Genomic DNA, 24,989 nt, shown 5'->3' with positions numbered 1-24,989 from the left:
TAGGCCAATGCCTCCTTAGAATTGTTCTCATCAGTCCCCATTGGTGATTAAAGGTGGATATATAACGAATTTTGCCTTCCTCTTCTTTCCTAGGCTTACGTAATTGAGAGAGTAGATCACACCTCCTCTGGTTTCTGGCACGAGTAAGACCACGTTTTATGCTCCTATTACTATATCCGCGTGCGCGGAATCTCTCCCCAAGGTCCACAGATTGTCTGTCAAAGGCCTCCTCCGTAGAGCAGATTCTTCTCATCCTTAAGAATTGCCCAATAGGTATGGCTCCAACCGTGGAGTCAAGATGGGACGAGGAGGCATGGAGGAGTGCATTAACAGAGGTTTCTTTCCTAAACACATCAGTGTGTATGTAGCCATCCTCCTGAACCAGCAGCAAAATATCCAAAAATGATATTTCCTTACAGCTGTAGCTATAAGTGAGCCTGATGTTGAGGCTGTTGCGAATCAAATCCTGCTAGAATATAACATGAACACACATATAGTGTATATACAGTACACAGCTCAAAAAATGGAACACTAAAATACCACATCCTAGATAGTACTGAATGAAATATTCCAGTTGCTAATCTTTATTCATTACATTGTGGAACACGTTGAGAACAATAAAACATAAAAATGATCAATATAAATCAAAATTAATATCCCAGGAAGGTCTGGATGTGGAATGATGCTCAAAATCAAAGTAGAAAATCAAATTACAGGCTGATCCAACTTCATAGGAAGTGCCTCAAGAGCAGGAAATGATGCCCAGTACAGTATGGCCTCCACATGCCTGTATGACCTCCTCCCCTACAATGCCTGGGCATGCTTCTGATTAAAGCATCAGTCAACTACTGGAGAGTCTCTGGTACAATGTGGCGTTGGTTGATGGAACGAGACATGATGTCCCAGATGCGCTGGATTGGATTCGGGTCTGGGGAACGGGTGGGCCAGTCCATGACATCAATGCATTCATCATGCACGAACTGTTGACACACTTCAGCCACATGAGGCCTAGCATTGTCATGCATCAAGAAGGAATTCAGGGCCCTGTGCACCTGCGTATGGTCTTACAATGGGTCTGAGGATCTCATCCCGGGACCTAATGGCAGTCAGGGTACCTCTTGCTAGCACGAGAGTGCTGTGTGGCCCTCCAAAGAAGTATGTCCCCACACCATTACTGACCCACTGCCAAATCGGTCATGCTGGAGGATGTTGCAGGCAGAACGTTCTCCATGGGGTCTCCAGATTCTGTCACATGTGCTCAATGTGAACCTTCTCATCTGTGAAGACCACAGGACGCCAATGTCAAATCTGACAATCTTTGTGTTCCCTGGCAAATGCCAATCACCATGCATGGTGTTGCGCTGTAGGCACAACACCCACTTGCGGACGTCAAGCCCTCATTCCACCCTCATGGAGTCAGTTTCTGACAGTTTGAGCAGACACATGGCTGTTAGTGGGCTGCTGGAAATCGTTTTGCATGGCTCTGGCACTGCTCCTCCTGTTCCTCCTTTCACAGAGGAGGAGGTAGCAGTCCTGCTGCTGGGTTGCTGCCCTCTCACGGCCCCCTCCACGTCTCCTGGTGTACTGGCCTGTCTCCTGGTATCTGCTCCATGCTCTGGACACTGTGCTGACAGACACAGCTACCCTTCTTGCCACAGCTCATGTTGATGTGTGTGACTTGGAGTTACATTGTGTTGTTTAAGTGTTCCCTTTATTTTTTTGAGCACTGTATAAACACATAGTGGATGGGAGATATATATCACAGAGGTGGTTGTCCTCTGTGATATGAACCTGGAGTAATGTTCTAGTACACATAGTAGTAAGAGGGGTTAATCGGCCACGACAGGGCTGGGTTTAATGTGAGCAGCTGAAGAGTTGGGTTGGACGGCTGCTCACTATATGTCTACCCCGGGGTGTGGTTCACATTGTAAAATTGGGACTGTTTGTCTCACACAGTCTATCTGTAGAGGCGTGCAGATCTCTAGGAGTGTGTGTCTTTGCTAAAGGTCAAAGAAGTTGGACTCTAACTCAAGCAGGTGAACCCGCACAATTTTTGAATAGACTTCTGCCGGACAAGGGATGTATTTAAGTTTTCCTGTGAAGCGGTTTATCTGAAGTGAAATAAACCAGCCAGACTTTTAAAGAGAAACTGTTCCTGTGAAATTTCATCCTGCACCAAAGTGAGTAGCTGTGTTACATTTGGTGTTAGAAGTGCGAGCAGCATTCCCAGGGAACACATGCGAGTGCTACTCAAGTGCTGCTTGTCTTGGGTGAAGGCGGCTACAACTCAGGGACCAACGTCAGACAGCATGAAGGATCTGATTAAACACCAACAACAACAGCTGGCACAACAGGAGACAAGTAAACTGTTTATGCAACAGATCAAACAACAGCAGCAGCACAGACAGCAGCAGATTGAATTACTCGCAGACAGGGCCAACGTTGGGGTCAGGAAGACCAGGCAGCTGTCTAGGGCTTCTGCTCCTCCACAGGCCCCCAGCCAGTGGCGTGCCGCTAATAGCATCCCACCACGCGGCCGCTACGGGGCCCAGCGCCACGCCCCCCCTCGAATTGCGCATTCAACTTATTGGTATTATAGATGCCGATACAGTTGAAAGCAGTGATGGAGGAGAGAGTGTCAGACAACGCTCCCTCTCCCATCACTCCCCATCTGCTTGTGACTCAGTGCGCATGCTATAACGCCACTTCATCGTGCACCACGCTTTGCCAGCAGTGGAGCCGATGAGACTGGAGTAGAACCTGGAGCAGGGTGGGGAACGAGGAGAGGTAAGTAGTGCGTGTGTCTGCATTATTGTGTGTCTGCATTATTGTGTGTGTGTGTGTGTGTGTGTGTGTGTGTGTGGTGCTGTACTATACTGTGTGTGTTGTGGGGGCTGCATTAGATGGTGTGTGTGTGTGTGGTGGGGGCTGCATTATATTGTGTGAGTCATGGGGGGTGCATTATACTGTATGGAGGGGGTTGCATTGTACTCTGAAGGGGCATGAATTCCCTTTAAAACAAAATTGTATTTACAAATATCTAAAAAAACACCTTCCCAGTGGTTTTTAGGCAAAAAAAATTGCCAAAAATTATTTGACCAAGGTCTAGCGCATACCCTATGATAGGCCTAATCTATCACCTGCCTTACTGTGGAGGTTGGCACTCTAAATATACGATTTTTTGGCGCCCCCACTAACCGTAGGCTAGCCCTCACTGCCTTATCTCACCCACATTCAAAAGGTGAGAAAACAATTTAAAGAACAGAGATGAAACAAGCAAAAAAATGGTAAAAAAAATTAAAAAAAAACCCAAATATAAATAAATAATCAAGATCCAAAACAATAAACAACCTCAATAGAGCATTGACCTTTGGGTTTAGCCCTATATCAGCTCAAAAGATCACATTGGCCCAGGGCATGATACACACAAAGCCCATGTTCTGTTTAAATGATCCTTGACCTCAAATAGCCTAGTTTGCTTATTAAGTAAAGTTTAATGGGTATACTCCTAGATTGCTAGATACATATGCAGATTAACACCGATACATGAATAAGTCCTATATCATACCCAAATAATAGGGACATAGATAAAACATCACTTATCCGATATAGGATGCGCCCCAACGCGTTTCTCCGTTGTACGGTTCATCAGGAGGCCCTTCAGATGCACAAAGTACCGATATCAGATGCCATAGTGGATAGAATAGCATAGCTGGCGGTCACAAACGGGCTATCTGAAGCAAACGTAAATGAGGTAAGGATCGAGGCAACCACCTGGAAGCCGGAACATAAGTAAGGAATGATTGTTAACCCAGTTGTTTTGTTTGCCACCATTGGATTTGGAGACGGCGCTGATTGGAGCAGTGCTATCAACAGGGGTATTTAACTCCGCCCGTTAGGATATAGGACTTATTCATGTATCAGTGTTAATCAGCATATGTATCTAGCAATCTAGAAGTATACCCCTTTAACTTACTTAATAAGCAAACTAGGCTATTTGACGTCAAGTATCATTAAAACAGAACATGGGCTTTGTGTGTATCATGCCCTGGGCCAATGTGATCTTTTGAGCTGATATAGGGCTAAACCCAAAGGTCAATGCTCTATTGAGGTTGTTTATTGTTTTGGATCTTGATTATTTATTTATATTTATTTGTTTGGTTTTTTACCATTTTTTTTGCTTTTTTCATCTCTGTTCTTTAAATTATTGTTTTCTCACCTTTGAATGCAGGGTGAGATAGGGCAGTGAGGGCTAGCCTACGGCTAGTAGGGGCGCCAAAAAATCATATATTTAGGGTGCCAACCTCCACAGTAAGGCAGGTGATAGATTAGGCCTATCATAGGGTATGCGCTAGACCTTGGTCAAATATTTTTTGGCAATTTTTTTCTGCCTAAAAATCACTGGGAAGGTGTTTTTTAAATATTTGTAAATAAAATTCTGTTTTAAAGGGAATTCAGGTTCACCACTAGTTATAAAATTCTCCTTCACCATTTTAAGAATTACTCTGAAGGGGCAGCATTATACTCTGGGGGAAGCTGCAGTATACTCTATCAGGGACCATGGGGAGTACATTATATTATATGTACTATGTGGGACCTGCATTATACTGTGTCGAGGACTATCTGTCCCCATCATTCTTCCTCAGCAACTGTAAAGAAACTTGTGAACAAGCGTCGAACAAATTCAATATTGTCGATCACGCTCGTTTAACGACCTGAACTCAGCCCATGTAAATACAACTGAAATGTTTCTGTGCAATATGTGAGCATTTGAGGCCCCACTTTAAACTTTTGCCCAGGGCCCCTCTTTGTCTATAACAGGCCCTGCTCGCAGAGTTGGTTTGTGGCATTGACGGAAGCACCAACGCAAAGGTCAATTGATGATTTCTCTGTCCAGAAGGCAGTAAGGAGAGCTTTGCATAAAAAGACCCCAGGTGACAACAGAGGCCTTTTTAACTGTTTTTTAAAGGGTCACCAATAGGGAGAAACTCCCACCAGAGCAGTGGGTAGAAGTCTTAGCACCATACTTAACGGGGGAGCCACAAAAGGCCTACAATGATTTAGCCTTACAGGACGCCAAAAAAATATGCAAAGCTAAAGACATAAATTGTGGGGCCCTTGGGGGTGACAATGACTGTTAGGGCACAACGGGTCCACTGCTGGGCATATCACCGGGACAAACACTCTTGCTCCCAAATGTTTGACCTACTGCAGCTCGTCCAAAAATGATTTCAACCAGAGTCCTCTACCCCAGTGCACATGCTAGAGCGAGTTGTAATGGACCAGTTCATGCACTCCCTTCCGGGGTCGATGCAAACTTGTGCTGTCCAGGGAGATCCCCGGCACACCAATGACCTGGTAGCAGTGGTCTAAAGGTATCAGGAGGGTCGACTGTTGCTTGGGGAGGCAAAGCAATCCATATTGGGGATCCCAACAGGGGATGGATGCTCGAAAAAGGGTGGCGTGTCATAGGTCAAAAGGGGTAGCGGAGGTAATCCAGAAGGTCTCAGCTAGGGATGTAATTAAAATTTACTGGTGATGTGATAGCCCAGGTCATGTAGCCGCCTGTTTTCCCCTGACCACTGAGCAGATAACTGTAGCATGGGACGTCAATGTTCATAGTACACATATTCAGCCTGCAGTGTGGACTACCCACCCAACGAATGGCCCCAAGCTTGTTCAGTAAAAGTAAATGGTCTGCAAATTACTGCACTACTAGACTCAGGGAGTTTGGTAACACTCATGAGAGCCACACTCCCTCTTTAACTGATTCCTGAGAAGAAGGGGGGCATCTGCAGCATTCACATTGGTGCTAAAGACTATCAGAGTGGCCAGAGTGGTCATTGAGATGGCCCGAGGTACTGAGTTTCACGAGATCGGCGTGGTCCAGGATTCAACCAAATATCATAGGCTGGGACTTTGTGTTGGTTTGGGACTTGTGGAGGAAGAGCAGAGGCCTCGATTGCTTGGATAAGAGACGGGTTGTCGTAAAGAAGTCTCACCACACCCAGAGCCTGACTGATTTCCCTTCTGTGTAATGCTAGGGGATAAGGAGATAGTATCCTCTAAGGACAACATTCTTGAGATAGGGGTGAAAGGAAAATTTTGGGGGTTTGCTCAACATAGGGTCCCAACGCTAAAAGAGGCATTCAATAATGTAACCTTTATAAATGGCATAGTGCAGGACACAAAATTTCCCTATTGTATGATGAGTAGGGACTTATTGTACCGGGTTACTAAGGTTAGAGAGGAAATAGTGGAGCAATTGTTGGTACCAAGACTTCATAGACGGAGGTTGTTTGACATGGCCCATTCCTATGTCCTGGATGGCCATCTGGGTGTGAACAAAACCCAAGAACGGGCAACTCTAAGGATCTATTGGCCCGGGTGTCTTCAGGAGATAATAAGGTATTTCAAGTCCTGTCCCACCCTCCACTTAACCTCTCACTTTCTAAATCCTTTTGTGCCACTGCCCCTCATAGAGATGCCATTTGAGCGAATTGCCATGGATCTGACTGCCCCCCCTGGTTAAGTCTGCTCTGGGGCGATGTGTCAATGACAGAGAACTGCTGTATGTAAAAGCTCATGTTAAAATCGCATTGCATACGGATGCCATACGGATACTAGATGCGAGGAAATCACATCTTCGCATTGCAAACGGATTACACACAGATCACCATACGGAGAACATTGGTGCGATTCTCGGCCGTAAAAATTGGACTGATTTTTTATACGTTGAGTGTGACTCCAGACCAAGTATGATGAAATGAAAAATGGTGGTTTATTCAAATAAAAGGTCCCTATTTCTAAATTTTTTCGCTCTTACAAAGGATCAATCAAGTTAGTATAATTTTAATAGTGATGAGCGAATATACTCGTTACTCGAGATTTCCCGAGCACGCTCGGGTGTCCTCCGAGTATTTTTTAGTGCTTGGAGATTTAGTTTTCATCGTCTCAGCTGAATTATTTACATCTGTTAGCCAGCATAAGTACATGTGGGGGTTGCCTGGTTGCTAGGGAATACCCACATGTAATCAAGTAGGCCAAGAGATGTAAGTCATTCAGCTGAGGCGATGAAAACTAAATCTCCAAGCACTACAAAATACTCGGAGGACCCCCGCGCGTGAGCTGGAAATCTTGAGTAACGAGTATATTCGCTCATCACTAAATTTTTACTGTCTATCGGATAAGACCCTATTTTGTGCTGATTTCTACAGCTTTATCATACGTTAAACTGTGTAATTCCACTACTAAAAGAAGTTTAGAATGTCAGCTTTTTTTCCTACTGGAAACTATGTGTGACAGAGGAGAGAGGGAGGGTGAATGCCCCCTCACTGGAGCAGTAATATGGACAGGGCCGGCATCAGGGCATTACTGCCCTTACTGGCATATGGGGCCCGATGAGCAGAGAGCCACTTTATTAACGTCCTCCGACGCACGATCAGTTAAAATCTGTTGCCGTGCAAGTTAACAGCCGCCAGCCAATCAGAGGCAGACAGCTGACATCAGCGCACACGTCACCGAAGTATGACGTCACGGTCATACACAGGAACGACACTGCGCCTCAGCTGCATCGTAGGAGAGGACATCGCTGGAGCTGCTGCATTATACTATGGTGCTGTTGCATTATACTGCTATGGGGCTGCTGCATTATACTATGGTGCTGTTGCATTATACTGCTATGGGGCTGCTGCATTATACTATGGTGCTGTTGCATTATACTGCTATGGGGCTGCAGCATTATACTATGGTGCTGTTGCATTATACTGATATGGGGCTGTTGCATTATACTATGGGGTGCATTATACTCCTATGAAGGTGCATTATACTATGGGGGTGCATATAGCACTATAGGATGAATTATAGTTCTGTAGGGTGAATTATAGTACTATAGGGTGCATTATACTATGAAGGTGCATTATACCGCTATGCGGGTGCAATATACTATATATGACTATGGGGTACATTATATTACTATGGGGGTGTATTATACTGCTATATAAGACCAAAAATTACCAGAAAAACCGGAGTTCAAGTCCAAAGTAAAAAGATACACATTTTATTCAACAGTAAATCCAATAAAATACATAAACACATTTTTGTCATAAGACAAAGAGTTAATCATTTTTACAGCAAGGGAAACTGAAAATAGCACTGAAAAGCGGTGAGAACCCCAATTGATAACTGCATCTATTCAACAGTAAAGTGCTAATGTGCATATCATGTAAGGATTTATAGAGCTGGGTAATCAATATATGTTATACATAGGTCCCACTCAGGGTCCAGATTAAAGTCATCCACAAATACCCTCCATCCCAGTCCTGTACTCCTTACCCATATTGCAGCATCAAAGAGGGCCCACACTGTAGCCCCAACGCGCGTTTCGCGTTGGCTTCGTCAGGGGACCGTCATATATTGGATTTACTGTTGAATAACAGGTGTATCTTTTTACTTTGGACTTGAACTCCGTTTTTTTCTGGTAATTTTTGGCTGCTTTATGGAGTGTCCTTAATACCATTTTTGTGTGATCTCTCTACCTTTTACTTCTTTCACATGCACTAAAGCATGTGTGAGAGATCATTATTGATTTTGCCCATTTTGGGCTGTATTTATTATATAAAACCATGGGGTACATTATACTATTATGGATGACTATGGGGGCAATATGGAGAGACATGAGAGAAGTATGGAGAGACATACGGTCCAGAATGTGGAATATTATTACTGTAGGGGCTAATTAACCCCTTCATGACCTTGGGATTTTCCGTTTTTCCGTGTTCTTTTTTGCTCCCCTTCTTCCCAGAGCCATGACTTTTTTATTTTTCCATCAATATGGCCATGTGAGGGCTTATTTTTTGCGAAACAAGTTGTACTTTTGAACGACATCATTGGTTTTAGCATTTCGTGTACTAGAAAATGGGAAAAAAAAAATCCAAGTGCGGTGAAATTGCAAAAAAAGTGCAATCCCACACTTGTTTTCTGATTGGCTTTTTTACTAGGTTCACTATCACTAAATGCTAAAACTGACCTGCCATTATGATTCTCCAGGTAATTACGAGTTCATAGACACCAAACATGTCTAGGTTCTCTTTTATCTAAGCGGTGAAAAAATATAAAATAAAAAATTGCGCCATTTTCCGATACCCGTAGCGTCTCCATTTTTCATGATCTGGGGTCGGGTGAGGGCTTATTTTTTGCGAGCCGAGCTGGCGTTTTTAATGATACCATTTTGGTGCAGATATGTTCTTTTGATTGCCAGTTATTGCATTTTAATGTCTCGCTACGCCGTTTAGCGATCAGGTTAATTCTTTTTTTTATTGATAGATCGGGCGATTCTGAACACGGCGATACCAAATATGTGTAGGTTTGATTTTTTTTTTTTTAATTGATTAATTTTGAATGGGGCGAAAGGGGGGTGATTTAAACTATGCAGCAGAAATGCAGGTGTGCTATGAGCGCCGACCACAGGGGGGCACTCACAGTAGGCAGGCATCAGTAACCATAGAGGTCTCAAGGACCTCTATGGTTACAATGCAGAAGCATCGCTGACCCCCGATCATATGACGGGGGTCGGCAATGCGCTCATTTCCGGCCGCCCGGCCGGAAGTGCCGGTTAAATGCCGCTGTCAGAGTTTGACAGCGGCATTTAACTAGTTAATAGCGGCGGGTGAATCGCGATTTCACCCGCCGCTATTGCGGGCACATGTCAGCTGTTCAAAACAGCTGGCATGTCCCGGCTTTGATGCGGGCTCACCGCCGGAGCCCTGCATCAAAGCGCGGTATCTGACCTCGGACGTACTATCCCGTCCGAGGTCAGAAAGAGGTTAAAGGATATTATTTTTGACGATACTGTTTTCAGTGTGGGAGAGGAGACGTCCTGTTATTGTGCAGGGCGGCACGGTCGCTTTTTTCCTTCATCTGGCGTAGAGGTTGGGGAAAAATTGGGGAATGTGCTCTAGATAACTGTTATTTTCTGCAGAGAGAGCTGAATGAAGATGAAAAGCGAAGATGAAGGACTTCAACTAGCGACGTCACCGGTGAGCCAGTGTGTTACATAACTGTACACTGACACTATACATTGTATACTATATACAGAGCTCCTGTGTATAATGTCACTGGCGATTATTGTATTACCTGTACACTGACACTATATACAGAGCTCCTGTGCAGAATGTCAATGGTTATCACTGTATTACCTGTACACTGACACTATATACAGAGCACCTATGCATAATGTCACTGGTGATCACTGTATTACCTGTACACGGACACTGTATACGAAGTACAGATCTCCTGTGTATAATGGCTTTTATGAAGATATTAGTATTGTGGTTTATTTTTTATTAATGATCAGTATTGTAGCATTCGGTCACTATGTTATGGTAATATGTGCTATTTGGTCACTATGTGGTGGTAATGTGTGATCTGGTCATGGTGTGGCGATATTTGCTCCTTGTATGTAGTATTTTTCGGTCACCATGTGGTGGTAATATGTGGCCTTGTCATGGTGTGGCGGTTTTTCTTACTTGTGTGTGGTATTATTTGATCAATATATGGTGGTAATATGTGGTCTGGTCATGGTGCGTTGGTATATGTTTCTTGTTTGTGATATTATTGGTCATTTTAAAACTTGAAAAATAAAAATATACCTAAATTGTATTGGATATTTTAACAAATATTTAGTAAGTTACAGTAGAGTAGAGTCTACCTTCTCATGGTGGCGGATTAAAAAATCTTTTGGCCAAAACAAAAGCTGCTGGCTATGTATGTGATGATGGGAACGGTAAATGAGTTATTGGTGAGGATGTGGTGTAGAAGTGAAGTGTTTCCAAGACAGGGCAGTGGGACTGTGGACGGTTCAAGGTGGAGCCTGGGCGGAGTCTCAGGGGGGCCCTGAAAATTTTGCCAGTATGGGGTCCCAAAATTCCTAGTGGCAGCCCTGGTTATGGACCTTAATATTTTCTTAATATTATCCCGTTTATTTGTGCATCTTTTTCTACCAGACCTTTTCCTTCCACTCAACTTTCCATTAATATGCTTGGATACAGTACTCTGTGAACAGCTAGCTTCTTTAGCAATGACCTTTTGTGGCTTACCCTCTTTGTGGAGTGTGTCAATGACTGCCTTCTGGACATCTGTCAAGTCAGCAGTCTTCCCCATGATTGTGGAGCCTACTGAAACAGACTGAGGGACCGTTTTAAATGCTTAGGAAGCCTTTTCAGGTGTTTTTTGTTAATTATTCTAATTTACTGAGATAATGACTTTTGGGTTTTCATTGGCTGTAAGCCATAATCATCAACATTAACAGAAATAAACACTTTAAATAGATCACTCTGTAATGATTCTATATATTATACAAGTTACACTTTTTGCATTGAGGAACTGAAATAGATTAACATATCCTGTGTGCTGCTGTATTCTGTATGTGCACACACTGCAGTATATAGATATATATATATACATATCCTGTGTGCAGCTCTCTCACCTCCTGATGCTGAGTCTCTTGAACCTGGGATACCACACTGAGAACTGACAGTTCACCACTTGCTCCTTCTTCATGCTGGTAGCACCAGGACAGGAAGTGTCCTTCCTCAATTATCTTCCGGGGAAACCAGTACTTGCGAAAACTTCCGCGCTGAACACTAGAGCCCACAGGGCGCCACGGGGCTGTTCTGCATCACCGCACTGGAGCAGATCAGGGAGAGCCCCCAGTGTACTGATGTGACAGGCCTCAGGTGTAATCCCAGCACGACACCTCAGATTACGGCCGGGAAGGACTGAATTTAGGACTAACGCAGGAATCCATTAGTTATGGAGCCTAAACACAATCGGAGTATCGCACACTTATCCAATAGTGGACAGCGCACATAGAGTTAATATTAGAGCCAATCACGTGGCTGCAGCGTATCACGCCTCGTTCTGATGGTTAATAAGCCAATTGGAAGTGGGCGTTGCTTCGGGTAGTGATAGACGTGACACGCGGTGGGATTGCCTGATTGGTTCCCGTGGTGGGGGTGTGGCTTGTGACTGGTGTAGGGTCTCGGCTGCTGCACGCTGCTCTCACCTGGGTATTGCTGTCCCCGCCTTTTCTACAGGTAGGCCAAGCTGCGGGCGCGCCCTCCGTACTGCCTGTATTAAAAAGTGATGGAAATGGCCAGAGAGTATGAGGGGCATCTGCGACCCCACTGATCCTGACAGTATGGCTCCAGCCTGCGCCCCACTCTGCAGATTCTCTATGGACCTGCTGCTGCCCCATCTCGTGGATAGAAGTGTTAAGTTGTGCTATTTGTTATTTATGGGCAGTCTATGTGATCAGTGTCTGTCATGTGCTCTAGTGTAGGGTGGGCACCGCCGCTGACTACCCCCCCCCCCCCCGGTGTAGGGTGGGCGCCGCCGCTGACTACCCCCCCCCCCGGTGTAGGGTGGGCGCCGCCGCTGACTACCCCCCCCCCCCCGGTGTAGGGTGGGCGCCGCCGCTGACTACCCCCCCCCCGGTGTAGGGTGGGCGCCGCCGCTGACTACACCCCCCCCCGGTGTAGGGTGGGCGCTGCCGCTGACTACCACCCCGGTGTAGGGTGGGCGCCGCCGCTGACTACCCCCCCCCCCCGGTGTAGGGTGGGCGCCGCCGCTGACTCCCCCGCTGCAGTTAGATTATCCTTAGATCATGTAGTAATAGGTATCTCCTCCTGTTCTCGTCTATGAAGGCAGAGGGAATATTAAGAGGGTGAGGTGCTGGGGCATATTTATTGTAATGATAAATTGGTATAGTCATCCAACGCAAAACTCAAAAATAAACTAATACCTTAAAACTAATTCTTTATTAGTACCAACTAGTAAAAACTTTTTGGACAATTGTCGCAAACCCACAAACATGAATAGCCCAAAGGCTCCTAGAAAACCCTATCACTCCCTAGTGTACCCTTCCTAACAGCGGAGGTTGGCACCCTAGCTTGTTCGCAACGTGGCGCCCCCACTCACCGGCGGCTAAGGCCTCTTTCACACTTCAGTTGTTTGGCGTCAGTCTAAAACCGTAATTTTCCTCAAAAAACGGATCCGTTTTTTTTTTTCGACGGATCCGTTTTTTTCCCCATAGACTTGCATTAGCGACGGATGGTCGTCCGTTCCATCCGTCATGCGACGGATCCGTCAAAATTTGGCGGACGTCATCTAGACATTGACGTTCATCTAGACGTTTTTTGTCTCCGTTGAAATGGCGGATCGCGACGGATCCGTCGCGTCCGTCATTTCATAGAATGGCCACCTATGGGCGACGGATCCGTCGCGATCCGTTTTTTGGCGGATCCGTCGCCCCAATCCGTTTTTTCAATTGCGCATGCTCCAAAAAGTATATACAACCCCCGAGTAACGGATCCGTCAAAAAAACGGATCCGTTACATCCGTTTTTTCAACAATTGTGACGGATCCGTCGATCCGTCACTTTGTCGGAAGTGACTGACGCCAAACGACTGAAGTGTGAAAGAGGCCTAACCCTAATAAATTCTATTGAGCCCTAATCAACCATGACTGTGTAACAGTCCATGAGAACATAACCGGTACAACAACCGCATGCCGCACAGAGAGGAAATGGGAATAGGGGGTGATGCAGTGGAGTATACAAACACTATTGAAAGCAAGATTTAAAAATAAGAAACATAAATATTGACTAACAATAGGAGTTCAGATATGTGGCAATGACCAAGGGTGAAGACAAATGTGGGAAAGCCTGCGCTAGCTGACCCTTCTGGCACCCTGATGTACTGTCCCTGCCTGACAGCGGAGGTTGGCACCCCTAATAAATACACGCCAGTGGCGTCCCCGCTCCCGTCGACTACCCCTTTCTCACCCTATATGTATGCCCTCCAGCCTCTCTAAGATAGATACAGAAGCAGTGGAGAAAATGGCATTAGTGGATATGTGCAAGGGGAGGGGATTTGGCAGGAGTGCCAAGGACAGTATAGCAGATTGAAAAACAGTTGCCGGGTAATACGGGAAGAAGAAAAATAGTCCAACTATAAATGTAGAAAGAAAATTAAAATATCATAACATAGATAGGTACAAGATATTTTAAGTGCCACCAAAACTGGTTGTTAAACTAATATAGTCGGACCAAGAAGGGAACAGACCTTTAGTTGATTGGTACAGATATTCTTACGTCACCTGATTAGATGCACAATAATGTGCCAACAGAGTTATCTGCTCAAATATGTAGATGGCACCACTGGGCAGCCCTTCTATCAATTGTGTCAAATGACACCCAAGTTAATCACCTCTATTGCATTATACCTGGCATGTAAACAAAGCCACATGTAAACAAAAATGCTTTTATCTGGACTCCATGTGAACAGCAGACGCCTCAACGCGTTTCCCTTCCATGATGACAGTTCGTCAGGAGGCTAATGGATATACCGATGTCTCAAGATACAGCATTCGGCAGAAATGACATCCTGGTTGCCATTATTTTTAAATCTTGCTTTCAATAGTGTTTGTATACTCCACTGCATCACCCCCTATTCCCATTTCCTCTCTGTGCGGCATGCGGTTGTTGTACCGGTTATCTTCTCATGGACTGTTACACAGTCATGGTTGATTAGGGCTCGATAGAATTTATTAGGGTTAGCCGCCGGTGAGTGGGGGCGCCACGTTGCGAACAAGCTAGGGTGCCAACCTCCGCTGTTAGGAAGGGTACACTAGGGAGTGATAGGGTTTTCTAGGAGCCTTTGGGCTATTCATGTTTGTGGGTTTGCGACAATTGTCCAAAAAGTTTTTACTAGTTGGTACTAATAAAGAATTAGTTTTAAGGTATTAGTTTATTTTTGAGTTTTGCGTTGAGGTGCTGGGGCAGTCACCAGCGTTGTGCCCCTTCATTGTGAAGCTTAGGACGGCCGTGGCACCTGCTCGGTGGCCAGTGGGACCATCTGGCATGTCTGTGATGTGACCAGAGCTGCCTGGTGCTGGCAGTAGTGACTGGCACTGATGGGGGGCCGCTCTGGAGTTCCTCCCTTCCGTGTGTGGATCAGCCGCTCTCTGTAACACGGGAGCGCTGTATTATTGCATTATACTTTGCACCCTGTAATCGGCTTCTTTTACCTCTTTTAGAAAATGGAGAGCCAGAATCTGGAAGGTGCTGCCAACAAAGACACCATAATAAAGGAAGAGGTATGTGCTCCGTGTTGGTGTTTTCCTAGCAATGTACTTGAATTTAAAGGGGTCATCTACAGCTGGACAGCCCCTATTAATGGCCCAGAGTGCTGGTGGGGGGAATACTCCCTTTCCGGTGTCATTCTTCCACACCTTGATGCATTCCCTGCTGGGATCAACATCTGGTGTGTGCATCAGGTGACCGCTGCTGCCAGTCAGTGACTGCAGATTAACTGCAGCGTTTCATCTGAGCCAGCAGAATCCTGTTCCTTCCACTCAGACTGAACATGAAGATTGCAGCACTCGCACCAGCAGAGCAGCACAGAGGAGGGACGCCGGGCCGGGAGGGGAGTATTCCTGTAGTAGTCCTGAAGCAGACGACCACTTTTACAAGCCCATACAGACACAAGCGTTAGAGGGATCCATTCTTTCTTTTCTTGTTTTTCATATTTTTGCCTCTAATCTGGAGCTCCATGTTGATCTCTTTATTAAAGCTCTACACCTGGACCCTTATGTTGTACTGATCTTGTTTATCAGAACCTCGGGGGGGTCCCAGTGTTGTGGGCCCCATTACACCTAACAGGTACGCCAGTTACTTTACCCCTGGAATATCTGGACCTTCCACTGTTTTACGGTCTCCAGAAGAAGCATAATCAGGGTCTATAATGTGATCATATTACATCCAGAAAAATGCAAATGAAGACGCTACTAATAAAGAGAGAACCTAACACAGGAGGAAGGCAGGAAGAAAAAGTGCTGTAGTGTGAAAGTGGACTCCATAAGAGCAAATACACAAAAACGACAAAGATAAAAACACTAAAAGGGAATCTGTCACCCCAAAAATCGTATATGAGCTGCGGCCACCTGCATCAGGGTCTTATCTACAGCAATCTGGAATGCTGTAGATAAGCCCCTGATGTATCCTGAAAGAAGAGAAAAACAGGTTATTATACTCACTCAGGGGCGGTCCCGCTGCGGTCTGGGTCTGATGAGCGTCGTGGTCCGGTCCGGGGCCTCCCATCTTCTTACAATCCCGTTCTCTTCTTGTCTTCACGCTCCGGCGTACTTTGTCTGCCCTGTTGAGGGTACAGAGCAAAGTACTGCAGTGCGCAGGCACCGGGAAAGGTCAGAGAGGCCCGACGCCTGCGCACTGCAGTACTTTCCTCTGTACCCTCAACAGGGCAGACAAAGTACGCCTGTGCCAGAGCCGCGGCAGGAGGACAAGAAGAGGACGTCATCGTATGAAGATTAGAGGCGGCGAACCGGACCACGACGCCCATCAAACCCAAAACGAACCGGGACCGCCCACCCAGGTGAGTATAATCTAACCTCTTACTCTGTCGCCTCATTGGGGGACACAGGACCATGGGTGTTATGCTGCTGTCCACTAGGAGGCGACACTATGCATAATCTGAAAAAGATTAACTGTGGCTCCTCCTGTGCAGTATACACCCCTGGACGGCATCAGCCTTCTCCAGTTTTTGCTTAGTGTCGCAAAGGAGGCACACTTAAAGATTTTTACTCCGTTTTCCGACGGGATTACAGATGAAGAAAAGAGGGTCTCCTGTGAGACCCCCGGCATGGCTCCTTCCTCGGCCCCCTATTATGGGGTGCCCAGTTGAAGTTGAGATGGCTATTCCCCATGCTGCTCCTTCCCCAACCTCTCGGGTGTTGGTTCGAAGTCGAGACCCCCCCTCCTTCCCCAATTCCTTTTGGTTTCTGGGTTGAGGTCGAGGCGAGGATAAAGGCCCCTGAAGGTGTGTGACAAAAGCACCCTCCCTATCCCCCTCTGGGGGTATTAGGTTGAGACACCTCAGGTAAGGCCTGTACAGGCAGCATCCTACAGCTCCCAGCAATGGGCCAGCACACTGCGCCTGCATCCAGGGACCCCAGCCCAGCTGCGGGCTCCTGTTGGGGCCGGGGGGAGTGCAGGCAGGCATGGCACATACAGACACAGGGTTCCCTGCGTCCCTGTCTCTGCGGCAGCACCAGCTCTATACTGCCTCAGGGGGACCCCAGCCGGGCTCCCCCTTCCGCTTATAGCCCCACCGCCATCCTGCCTTCAAATCCGGAGGGGTCCGGTTCAAATCCGACCCCCTCCCGGACTTTCGCGCCGGCCTGGAGCCCTTCTGGGCCTCAGGCATCTAATTTAGGCCCCGGCTTCGGCCTAGCTGAAGCAGCAGCCTCCTCTCCGCCCCCCGGCCCGCCCCCCGGATGACAAATATGACACTCTACAGTGTCATACAAGGGGCGGATCGAGACAGAAAGGGCGGGTTTTTTATAGCCTTGCCGCCTTTTTCCAGCTCTCCGCCCCCTTCTCCTCCTCTCTCCTCTGTCTCTGCAGCCATTTTCGGCTGCAGATTAACCCTGCATCTCCCGGTCTGCAGGACCAGGCAGCCAGTCTCCGGGGGGCACAGGACTGTGGATTTTCGGCGCTGGACCTAGGGGTACACTGGTGGGGTAAGATCACAGCTGGGTTATCTTTACTCAGCTGTGAATCCATATTACCTATAAGGCTCCCCTGTAGGTTCTCTACCCCTGTAAGGTCCATCTGCTGGCAGCACTTCTGCACTCTGTGCACTATGCCGGGCTCAAGGTCTAAGAGAACCAGGCAGAACTGCTATTATGCATTCTGCACAGCCTGCGGGACCGCTCTCCCCAGTAGCAGCACGTACCCGCATTGTCAGAACTGTATACAAACTACTGTGTCACAGCCTCAAGAAGCCCCTGCCAATGCCTCGGTGTCTAATGCCACACCGGAATGGGCTACTCAGTTATCGCAATCTATGACGCAGTCTATAGATAACCTAACTTCCACATTGCTTCAGGCTCTGCAGGGTCATGCCCCGGCTATGACCGTTACCCAACAACGGGAGAGCTTGACTCAGGAACAAGATGCCCCTGGCACATCCACGTCTAGGTCAGGACGCAAGCGGATCCATAGATCAAGTCCATCTGCGTCATCCCATAGCACACGGTCATCCCCCTCTAGGGAGAGACACCGTTGCTCCAGGTCATCTAGACCGTCCCATTCCAGGGACAGACAATGCAGATCTCCGCAATCCCCAACCAGAGAAGGCCTCCGCCTCAGCTCACCCAGCAGGGGACGCCTCAGTGATACACAGAATTCGGAAGGCATCTGCGACTCTGACTCAGAGAAACTGAGGGGTCCCTGATCCCAATCCCTCCTAGCAATACAGCGCTAGTTGAGGACATAATATCATCCATCCATCGGGTGCTGGACATTTCTGATCCGCCACCAGAGGCCCCAGAACATCAGATTTCCTTTGAAGGACCTCTGAAGCCGCCTAAGGTTTTTTCTAACCACCCAGAGTTTAAGGCGATCCTTAAAAAACAGCTCTCACAGCCTGAGAAAAAATTCGCTAATCGCAAATATCTGGAGGCGAGGTACCCCTTCCCACAGAAGGACACCAAGGAATGGACAGATCCACCTGAAGTGGATCCCCCAGTCTCCAGGCTAGCAGCACAGACCCTCCTTTCACTGCCAGATAGCTCAACTCTAAGGGACGCAGCAGACCGGCAGGTAGAACGCATGGCTCGTTCAATTTTCGAGGCTGCAGGGGCATCCCTGGCTCCCGCGTTCGCCTCAGTTTGGGCTGCCAAGGCCATCCTGGCCTGGGCAAACAATTTACAAGCCTTCCAAGCATCCGCTCCTGAACTGTCGGACCAAGCGGTTCAAATTGCTGTTGTAGCAGATTACATGCTCCATGCAGCTCTGGATTCAGCAAGGGGAGTCGCGGGGATAGCATCAAACGCCATCACGATTCGGCGTATCCTCTGGCTGCGGGAATGGAAAGCGGACGCAGCCTCAAAGAAGTCCCTCACGCACCTCCCCTACCTCAGTGGGAGACTTTTCGGTGAACAGTTGGACACTATGATATCCAACGCCACAGGGGGTAAGAGTACTTCTCTTCCCCAACTGAAACCTAAACGCACTTACAAGAAGCGTAACCAAACTCGATTCCGATCCTTTCGGAATTCCTCCGGCTGGTCCGTCTCGCGTCCAGTACAAAATCGTAACCGTTCCCCACGCAGGGACAACTCACGATCGACGCAAAGGTCGGACAAGACCTGGCAGTCAAAAGCAGGCCAGTCTAAGCCCAGAGGAGGAAAATCTCAGACCTTCTCCTCCTCATGACTCACGGACTCCGGAAGACACCACACCAGTAGGCGGCCGACTTTTGCTCTTTCATCAAGTCTGGCTGCCTATTACAGAAGACAGGTGGGTCACGGAACTAGTGTCTTCCGGATACAAAATAGACTTCACCTCCAACCCACCGGACCGGTTCTTCCTCTCTGTCCCCCCAAAACCGCCAGCCAAGGCTCGAGCCTACCACCAAGCGGTCTCCTCGCTTTGTCAATCAGGAGTCATAGTACCGGTACCCACGACCGACCGTTTCCGAGGGTTCTACTCCAATCTGTTCGTAGTTCCCAAGAAAGGAGGCAGTGTACGGCCCATACTAGACCTAAAACAGCTCAACAAATATGTACGGGTCCGTCATTTCCGCATGGAGTCCCTTCGGTCCATCATTGCGTCCATGGAGAAGGGAGAATATCTCGCCTCCATAGACATACAAGACGCATACCTGCATATACCCATTGCACCTGCCCATCAGAGGTTTCTCAGGTTCGCAATAGGCCAGGACCACTACCAATTCGTGGCTCTCCCCTTTGGACTCGCCACAGCTCCCAGAGTGTTCACCAAGGTCATGGCAGCCACCATGGACGTCCTGCACTCCAGAGGCATAGTAGTCGTTCCATACCTGGACGATCTACTCATCAAGGCTCCCACCTTCAAGGACTGCGAGCTCAGCGTCTCAATCACAACCGATACTCTCAGTCGCATGGGCTGGTTAATCAACCTACAAAAGTCATCACCAACCCCGAGTCAGTCCCTGACCTTCCTGGGAATGTTATTCAACACCTCCAGGGGTCTAGTGCTCCTTCCCAAGGACAAGGCACTGGCTCTTCGACTAGCAGTTCGCACCCTCCTCTGCAAACCCCCTCGATCTCTCCGGTTTGCCATGAGAGTTCTCGGCAAGATGGCAGCGGCAATAGAAGCTGTCCCATTTGCCCAGTTTCACCTCAGACCTCTCCAACTAGCCATTCTCAAGTCCTGGGACCGGAATCCCTTTTCTCTCGACAGGGAGTTCCAGCTAACGTCGTCAACCAGGAGGTCCCTGCACTGGTGGCTCAAGCCAACCTCGCTAGCAAAGGGGAAATCCTTTCTCTCAGGTCAATGGAAGGTCCTGACCACCGACGCGAGCCTGACGGGTTGGGGTGCGGTGCACCTACACCACAGGGCACAGGGCAAATGGTCCCCAGCGGAAGCGACCATGCCCATCAACATCCTGGAAATTCGTGCCATCCTACTGGCATTGAGGGCCTTCCATCACTTACTGGCAGCCTCTCACATCAGGATACAGTCGGACAATGCCACGGCTGTGGCATATGTGAATCATCAAGGGGGGGACCCGCAGTACCCAGGCGATGCGGGAAGTGTCACATATCCTCCGCTGGGCGGAGGACACAGGGTCGGTTCTTTCGGCGGTCCACATTCCGGGTGTGGACAACTGGGAAGCAGACTTCCTCAGCCGACAAGGACTCCGGAGAGTGGTCTCTCCATCCCGAAATTTTTCAACAGATCTGTCTCCGCTGGGGGACCCCGGATGTGGACCTAATGGCATCCCATTTCAATGCCAAGGTCTCCAACTTCATTGCCAGAACACACGATCCGCGGTCGCTCGGAGCAGACGCTCTGGTTCAGGACTGGACCCAGTTCCAGCTTCTGTACATTTTTCCACCTCTCCCCCTGATATCCAGAGTGGTGAGGAAGATCAAACAAGAGGGAGTTCCAACCATCCTCATTGCACCAGACTGGCCCAGACGCACATGGTACGCCGACATCGTACAACTCACAGCAGACGCCCCTTGGCGTCTCCCCGACCGCCACGATCTTCTATCACAAGGGCCGTTCTACCACCAGAACTCAGGGGCTCTCAATTTGACGGCGTGGCCCTTGAGACCTGGGTTCTAACCCAGGCAGGGCTCTCGGCAGATGTCATTGGAACCATGATCAGAGCACGGAAACCAGCCTCTGCCAAGATTTATTACCGTACCTGGAAAGCTTTCTTTACCTGGTGCGAATCTCGTGGCCAGATCCCACTCCCTTATTCCCTACCCAAAGTACTTGGTTTTCTCCAATCGGGTCTGGAGGCCAGGCTGTCCTTGGGCTTGCTTAAGAGCCAGGTGTCAGCCCTCTCAGTGCTTTTCCAAAGGCGCATTGCTACCAAGCCGCAAGTAAGGACTTTCCTTCAGGGGGTTTCCCGATTGGTTCCCCCCTACAGACGACCACTAGAAACGTGGGACCTCAACCTGGTCCTGACAGCATTGCAGGAACCACCCTTCGAACCTCTTAAGGAGGTCCCGCTCCGCCTTCTTTCCCAGAAGGTGGTTTTCCTGGTGGCAATCACCTCGCTACGCAGGGTGTCTGAACTGACAGCACTTTCCTGCAGACGGCCTTTCCTGGCATTTCACCAGGACAAGGTAGTTCTTCGTACGGTCCCATCCTTCCTCCCAAAGGTTGTGTCCGACTTCCACCTCAATGAGGAAATTTCACTACCATCCCTTTGTCCGGTTCCGGTTCATAGAGTGGAGAAGGCTCTGCATACGCTTGACCTTGTCAGGGCTTTGCGTATATACGTGTCTAGGACTGCGTCCTTCCGGAAGTCTGATTCCCTTTTCCTCCTTCCGGAAGGCGGCCACAAGGGTATGCCAGCTTCCAAAGCTACTCTTGCCAGGTGGATCAAATCCACCATACAAGAGGCGTATCGCCTTAAGAATTCTCCTCTTCCAGCCGGCATTACGGCACACTCTACACGGGCGGTAGGGGCCTCCTGGGCCATTCGGCACCAGGCTTCGGCACAACAAGTGTGTAAGGCGGCCACTTGGACTAGCTTACACACGTTTACTAAACACTACAGGGTTCATACCCAGTCCTCAGCGGACGCGAGCCTGGGTAGACGTGTCCTGCAGGCGGCAGTGCCCTAAGTGTACGGGCCTGTCTGCACAATATTCGTCCATTGCTTCCCACCCAGGGACTGCTTTAGGACGTCCCATGGTCCTGTGTCCCCCAATGAGGCGACAGAGTAAAGGAGATTTTTGTGTACTCACCGTAAAATCTCTTTCTCTTAGCCTCTAATTGGGGGACACAGCTCCCACCCTGTTGCCCTTTCCGGGCTGTTGTAACTGTTGAGTTCTCATATTGTTTCTTGAGCTCGTACATAGTTGCCTTCTTACAGGCATAATTATGTTATTCATGTTACGTTCCTCCTACTGCTTTTGCACAAAACTGGAGAAGGCTGATGCCGTCCAGAGGTGTATACTGCACAGGAGGAGCCACAGTTAATCTTTTTCAGATTATGCATAGTGTCGCCTCCTAGTGGACAGCAGCATAACACCCATGGTCCTGTGTCCCCCAATTAGAGGCTAAGAGAAAGAGATTTTACGGTGAGTACACAAAAATCTCCTTTTTTCTTACCTTTCAGGATACATCGGTGGCTTATCTACAGCATTACAGAATGCTGTAGATAAGCCCCTGATGACGGCGGCCTTAGCTCATATACGATTTTTGAGGTGACAGATTCCCTTTAAAAATCCAATAGCCAGCAATCAGTACAGTATAACAATAAGGTAACAACCTACTCCCTCCGCCAAAATGGATCACAGAACAGAGTAGCCTTAATGAAATGAAGGACCTGTAATTGCCCCTTCCAAACAATGTATAAATTCACAAACATTAACCCGGTCCTATAAGAGCCTTGATATAACAAATGTTATATTTTGTTTTTTCCTATCGCCACGACAGCACCCCTACGAGAGAGGGGATCCGCCCACCTTCCGGACAGGAACCTACAGGATTTAAAGGGGCGGTCCCCCTCATCACTCCAGTTTGGGTTCCTGTCCGGACGGCGGGAGCCTGCAGACATCTTACCCGGGCCTCCATGCCTCTGCGCGGTGTCTTTTAGGAACGGCAGAATCGGGGGCTCGGAAGCAGCGTCGGGGGTGTACTGCTGGCAGACCCCCCTCGTCTGGCCAAGTGGATCGCGTCCCAGGAGTCGGGCAGTGCCGTCCTGGTTCGCAGTTGAGCGCGGTACACGCCGGCGCTGGTGAACCCGGAAGTAGTTCTTACACTTCCGGGGTATGCCGAGGGAGGAGCGCTGCAGCGTCGTAAAAGAGCGCCGCGTTTGGAACAATGCGTGCAGCTATGTCCTCATTCGGGGACGCCGAGCACCCTCATGGAGAGGGAACGGAGCAGCGCAGTAAAGATGGTAGCGGCCGTTCAAGACGAAGCAGCAGCGTGGTACGGGGGCAACGTGCGAGCGCCCCAGCGTCACATTTGAATCCCACTTCTTCAGAATCGGTATTCACAAATCAGCCTTATGGTGAGTGTTAAACAAAAACTCCTGGTGCTGATATGGTCTGTTATTGTGTGCTTTGTTTTAGGGGAAAAAAACATCTAAATCTTAGCACAAGCAATGTGCTCTATGCACGACTCCAATGCCTGACAGTTATACCAAGAGGCTGTGTCAGGCTTGCATATGTCAGACCTTAGAAGAGGAAGCTCCCCTCCGGTCATCAGACCTTAGAGCGGTCATCAGGGAGGAAATAAGCTATTCCCTTAAAAGCAGCCGCCAGGGAAGGTCGGGCAGGGATTTATCTCCAGGATCTAGTCTATCCCTGCAAGAAGGGGAATGTTCCCGCTCCTCATCTCCATCCTCCTCAGATGAAGAGGGAAGGCCTTGTTTCTCGGTGGATAACATGGACACGTTAGTTAAAGGAGTCCAAGCTACCATGGGTGTTACAGAGAGCAAGGAACCAAGGTCCGCACAGGACATAATGTTTGCGGGCTTGTGTCAGAGGAGTCGTAAAGCATTCCCGGTTGTGGATACAGTTAAGACCCTTATAAAACGGGAATGGGACAGGCAGGATAAGGGTTTCCTGCCATCATCAGCCAAGAGGAGGTATCCCTTTGAAGACAATGATCTGGCAGTATGGATGAAAGTCCCGAAGGTGGACGCAGCGGTGGCTTCTACATCTAAAGCCGGTACTTTGCCGCTGGAGGATGTAGGCCTTCTAAAAGATCCGTCGGATAGGAAGGCGGACATGTTTTTGAAAAAAGTATGGGAGTCATCTGCGGGGGCGTTCAAACCTGCTATCTCTAGCACATGTACGGCTAGATCCGTTATGGTATGGATATCCCAGCTGGAGGAACAGCTGAAATCCAAGGTGCCCAGAGACAAAATGCTGAACTCCCTTTCGCAAATATGGGATGGTGTGGTGTATTTAGCGGATGCATCAGTGGATTCCTTAAAATTAGCAGCGAGATCGGCGGGTCTCTCAAATGCTGCTCGCCGAGCCCTATGGCTTAAGACCTGGAAAGGGGATGCCCAGGCCAGAGCTAAACTGTGTACAATACCGTGTAGGGGTGAGTACCTGTTTGGCCCAGTGCTGGATAACATCCTAGCTAAGGCTGAGGATAGGAAGAAAGGTTTTCCTAAAACTTTCAATCCTACCTTTAGGAATACCTTCAGAAGACGTTTCCAATACCGAAGACCTTACCACAACCGAGATTGGGAACCAACAGACCCAAAAAAGAAAGGTTCGGACTTTAATGCCTCATCATCTTCCTCAAGAAGAAGAAGAAATTATCGCTAATAAAAATCTTCCAGTAGGGGGCAGGTTAAAATATTTCTATGCTCAGTGGACTAAAATAACTGCGAGTAACTGGGTTTTAGGTATAATTAATTCAGGGTTAAAATTAGAGTTCC

At 48.2% G+C, this 24,989-nt stretch overlaps 2 protein-coding genes across 5 annotated transcripts in view; one reads left to right on the top strand and one right to left on the bottom strand.

Moving 5' to 3' along the window:
- Positions 1-11,697, bottom strand: part of CDC123 (cell division cycle 123) — a 108,468-nt gene extending 96,771 nt beyond the window's left edge. Inside the window, exon 1 of the mRNA XM_077264585.1 lies at positions 11,486-11,697. Within this exon, the coding sequence (XP_077120700.1) occupies positions 11,486-11,559 (74 nt within the window). The 5' untranslated portion in view covers positions 11,560-11,697. The remainder of the gene's footprint in view (positions 1-11,485) is intronic.
- A 261-nt stretch (positions 11,698-11,958) lies between these two features.
- The window catches only part of NUDT5 (nudix hydrolase 5), a 53,645-nt gene continuing 40,614 nt past the window's right edge, over positions 11,959-24,989 (top strand). Inside the window, exons 1-2 of one of the 4 annotated variants that reach the window (XM_077264590.1) lie at positions 11,959-12,095; positions 15,097-15,156. In XM_077264590.1, the coding sequence (XP_077120705.1) occupies positions 15,100-15,156 (57 nt within the window). In that variant the 5' untranslated portion in view covers positions 11,959-12,095; positions 15,097-15,099. Of the gene's footprint in view, positions 12,096-12,121; positions 12,272-15,096; positions 15,157-24,989 lie in introns of those variants that run through there. The other 3 variants (XM_077264589.1, XM_077264586.1, XM_077264587.1) reach the window with 3 other exon arrangements.

Source organism: Ranitomeya variabilis, chromosome 5 (genome assembly GCF_051348905.1).
Source record: "Ranitomeya variabilis isolate aRanVar5 chromosome 5, aRanVar5.hap1, whole genome shotgun sequence".
NCBI lineage: Eukaryota > Metazoa > Chordata > Amphibia > Anura > Dendrobatidae > Ranitomeya > Ranitomeya variabilis.
The sequence above is the reverse complement of the archived record's forward strand: the minus strand, read 5'-3'. Positions and strand labels throughout refer to the sequence as shown.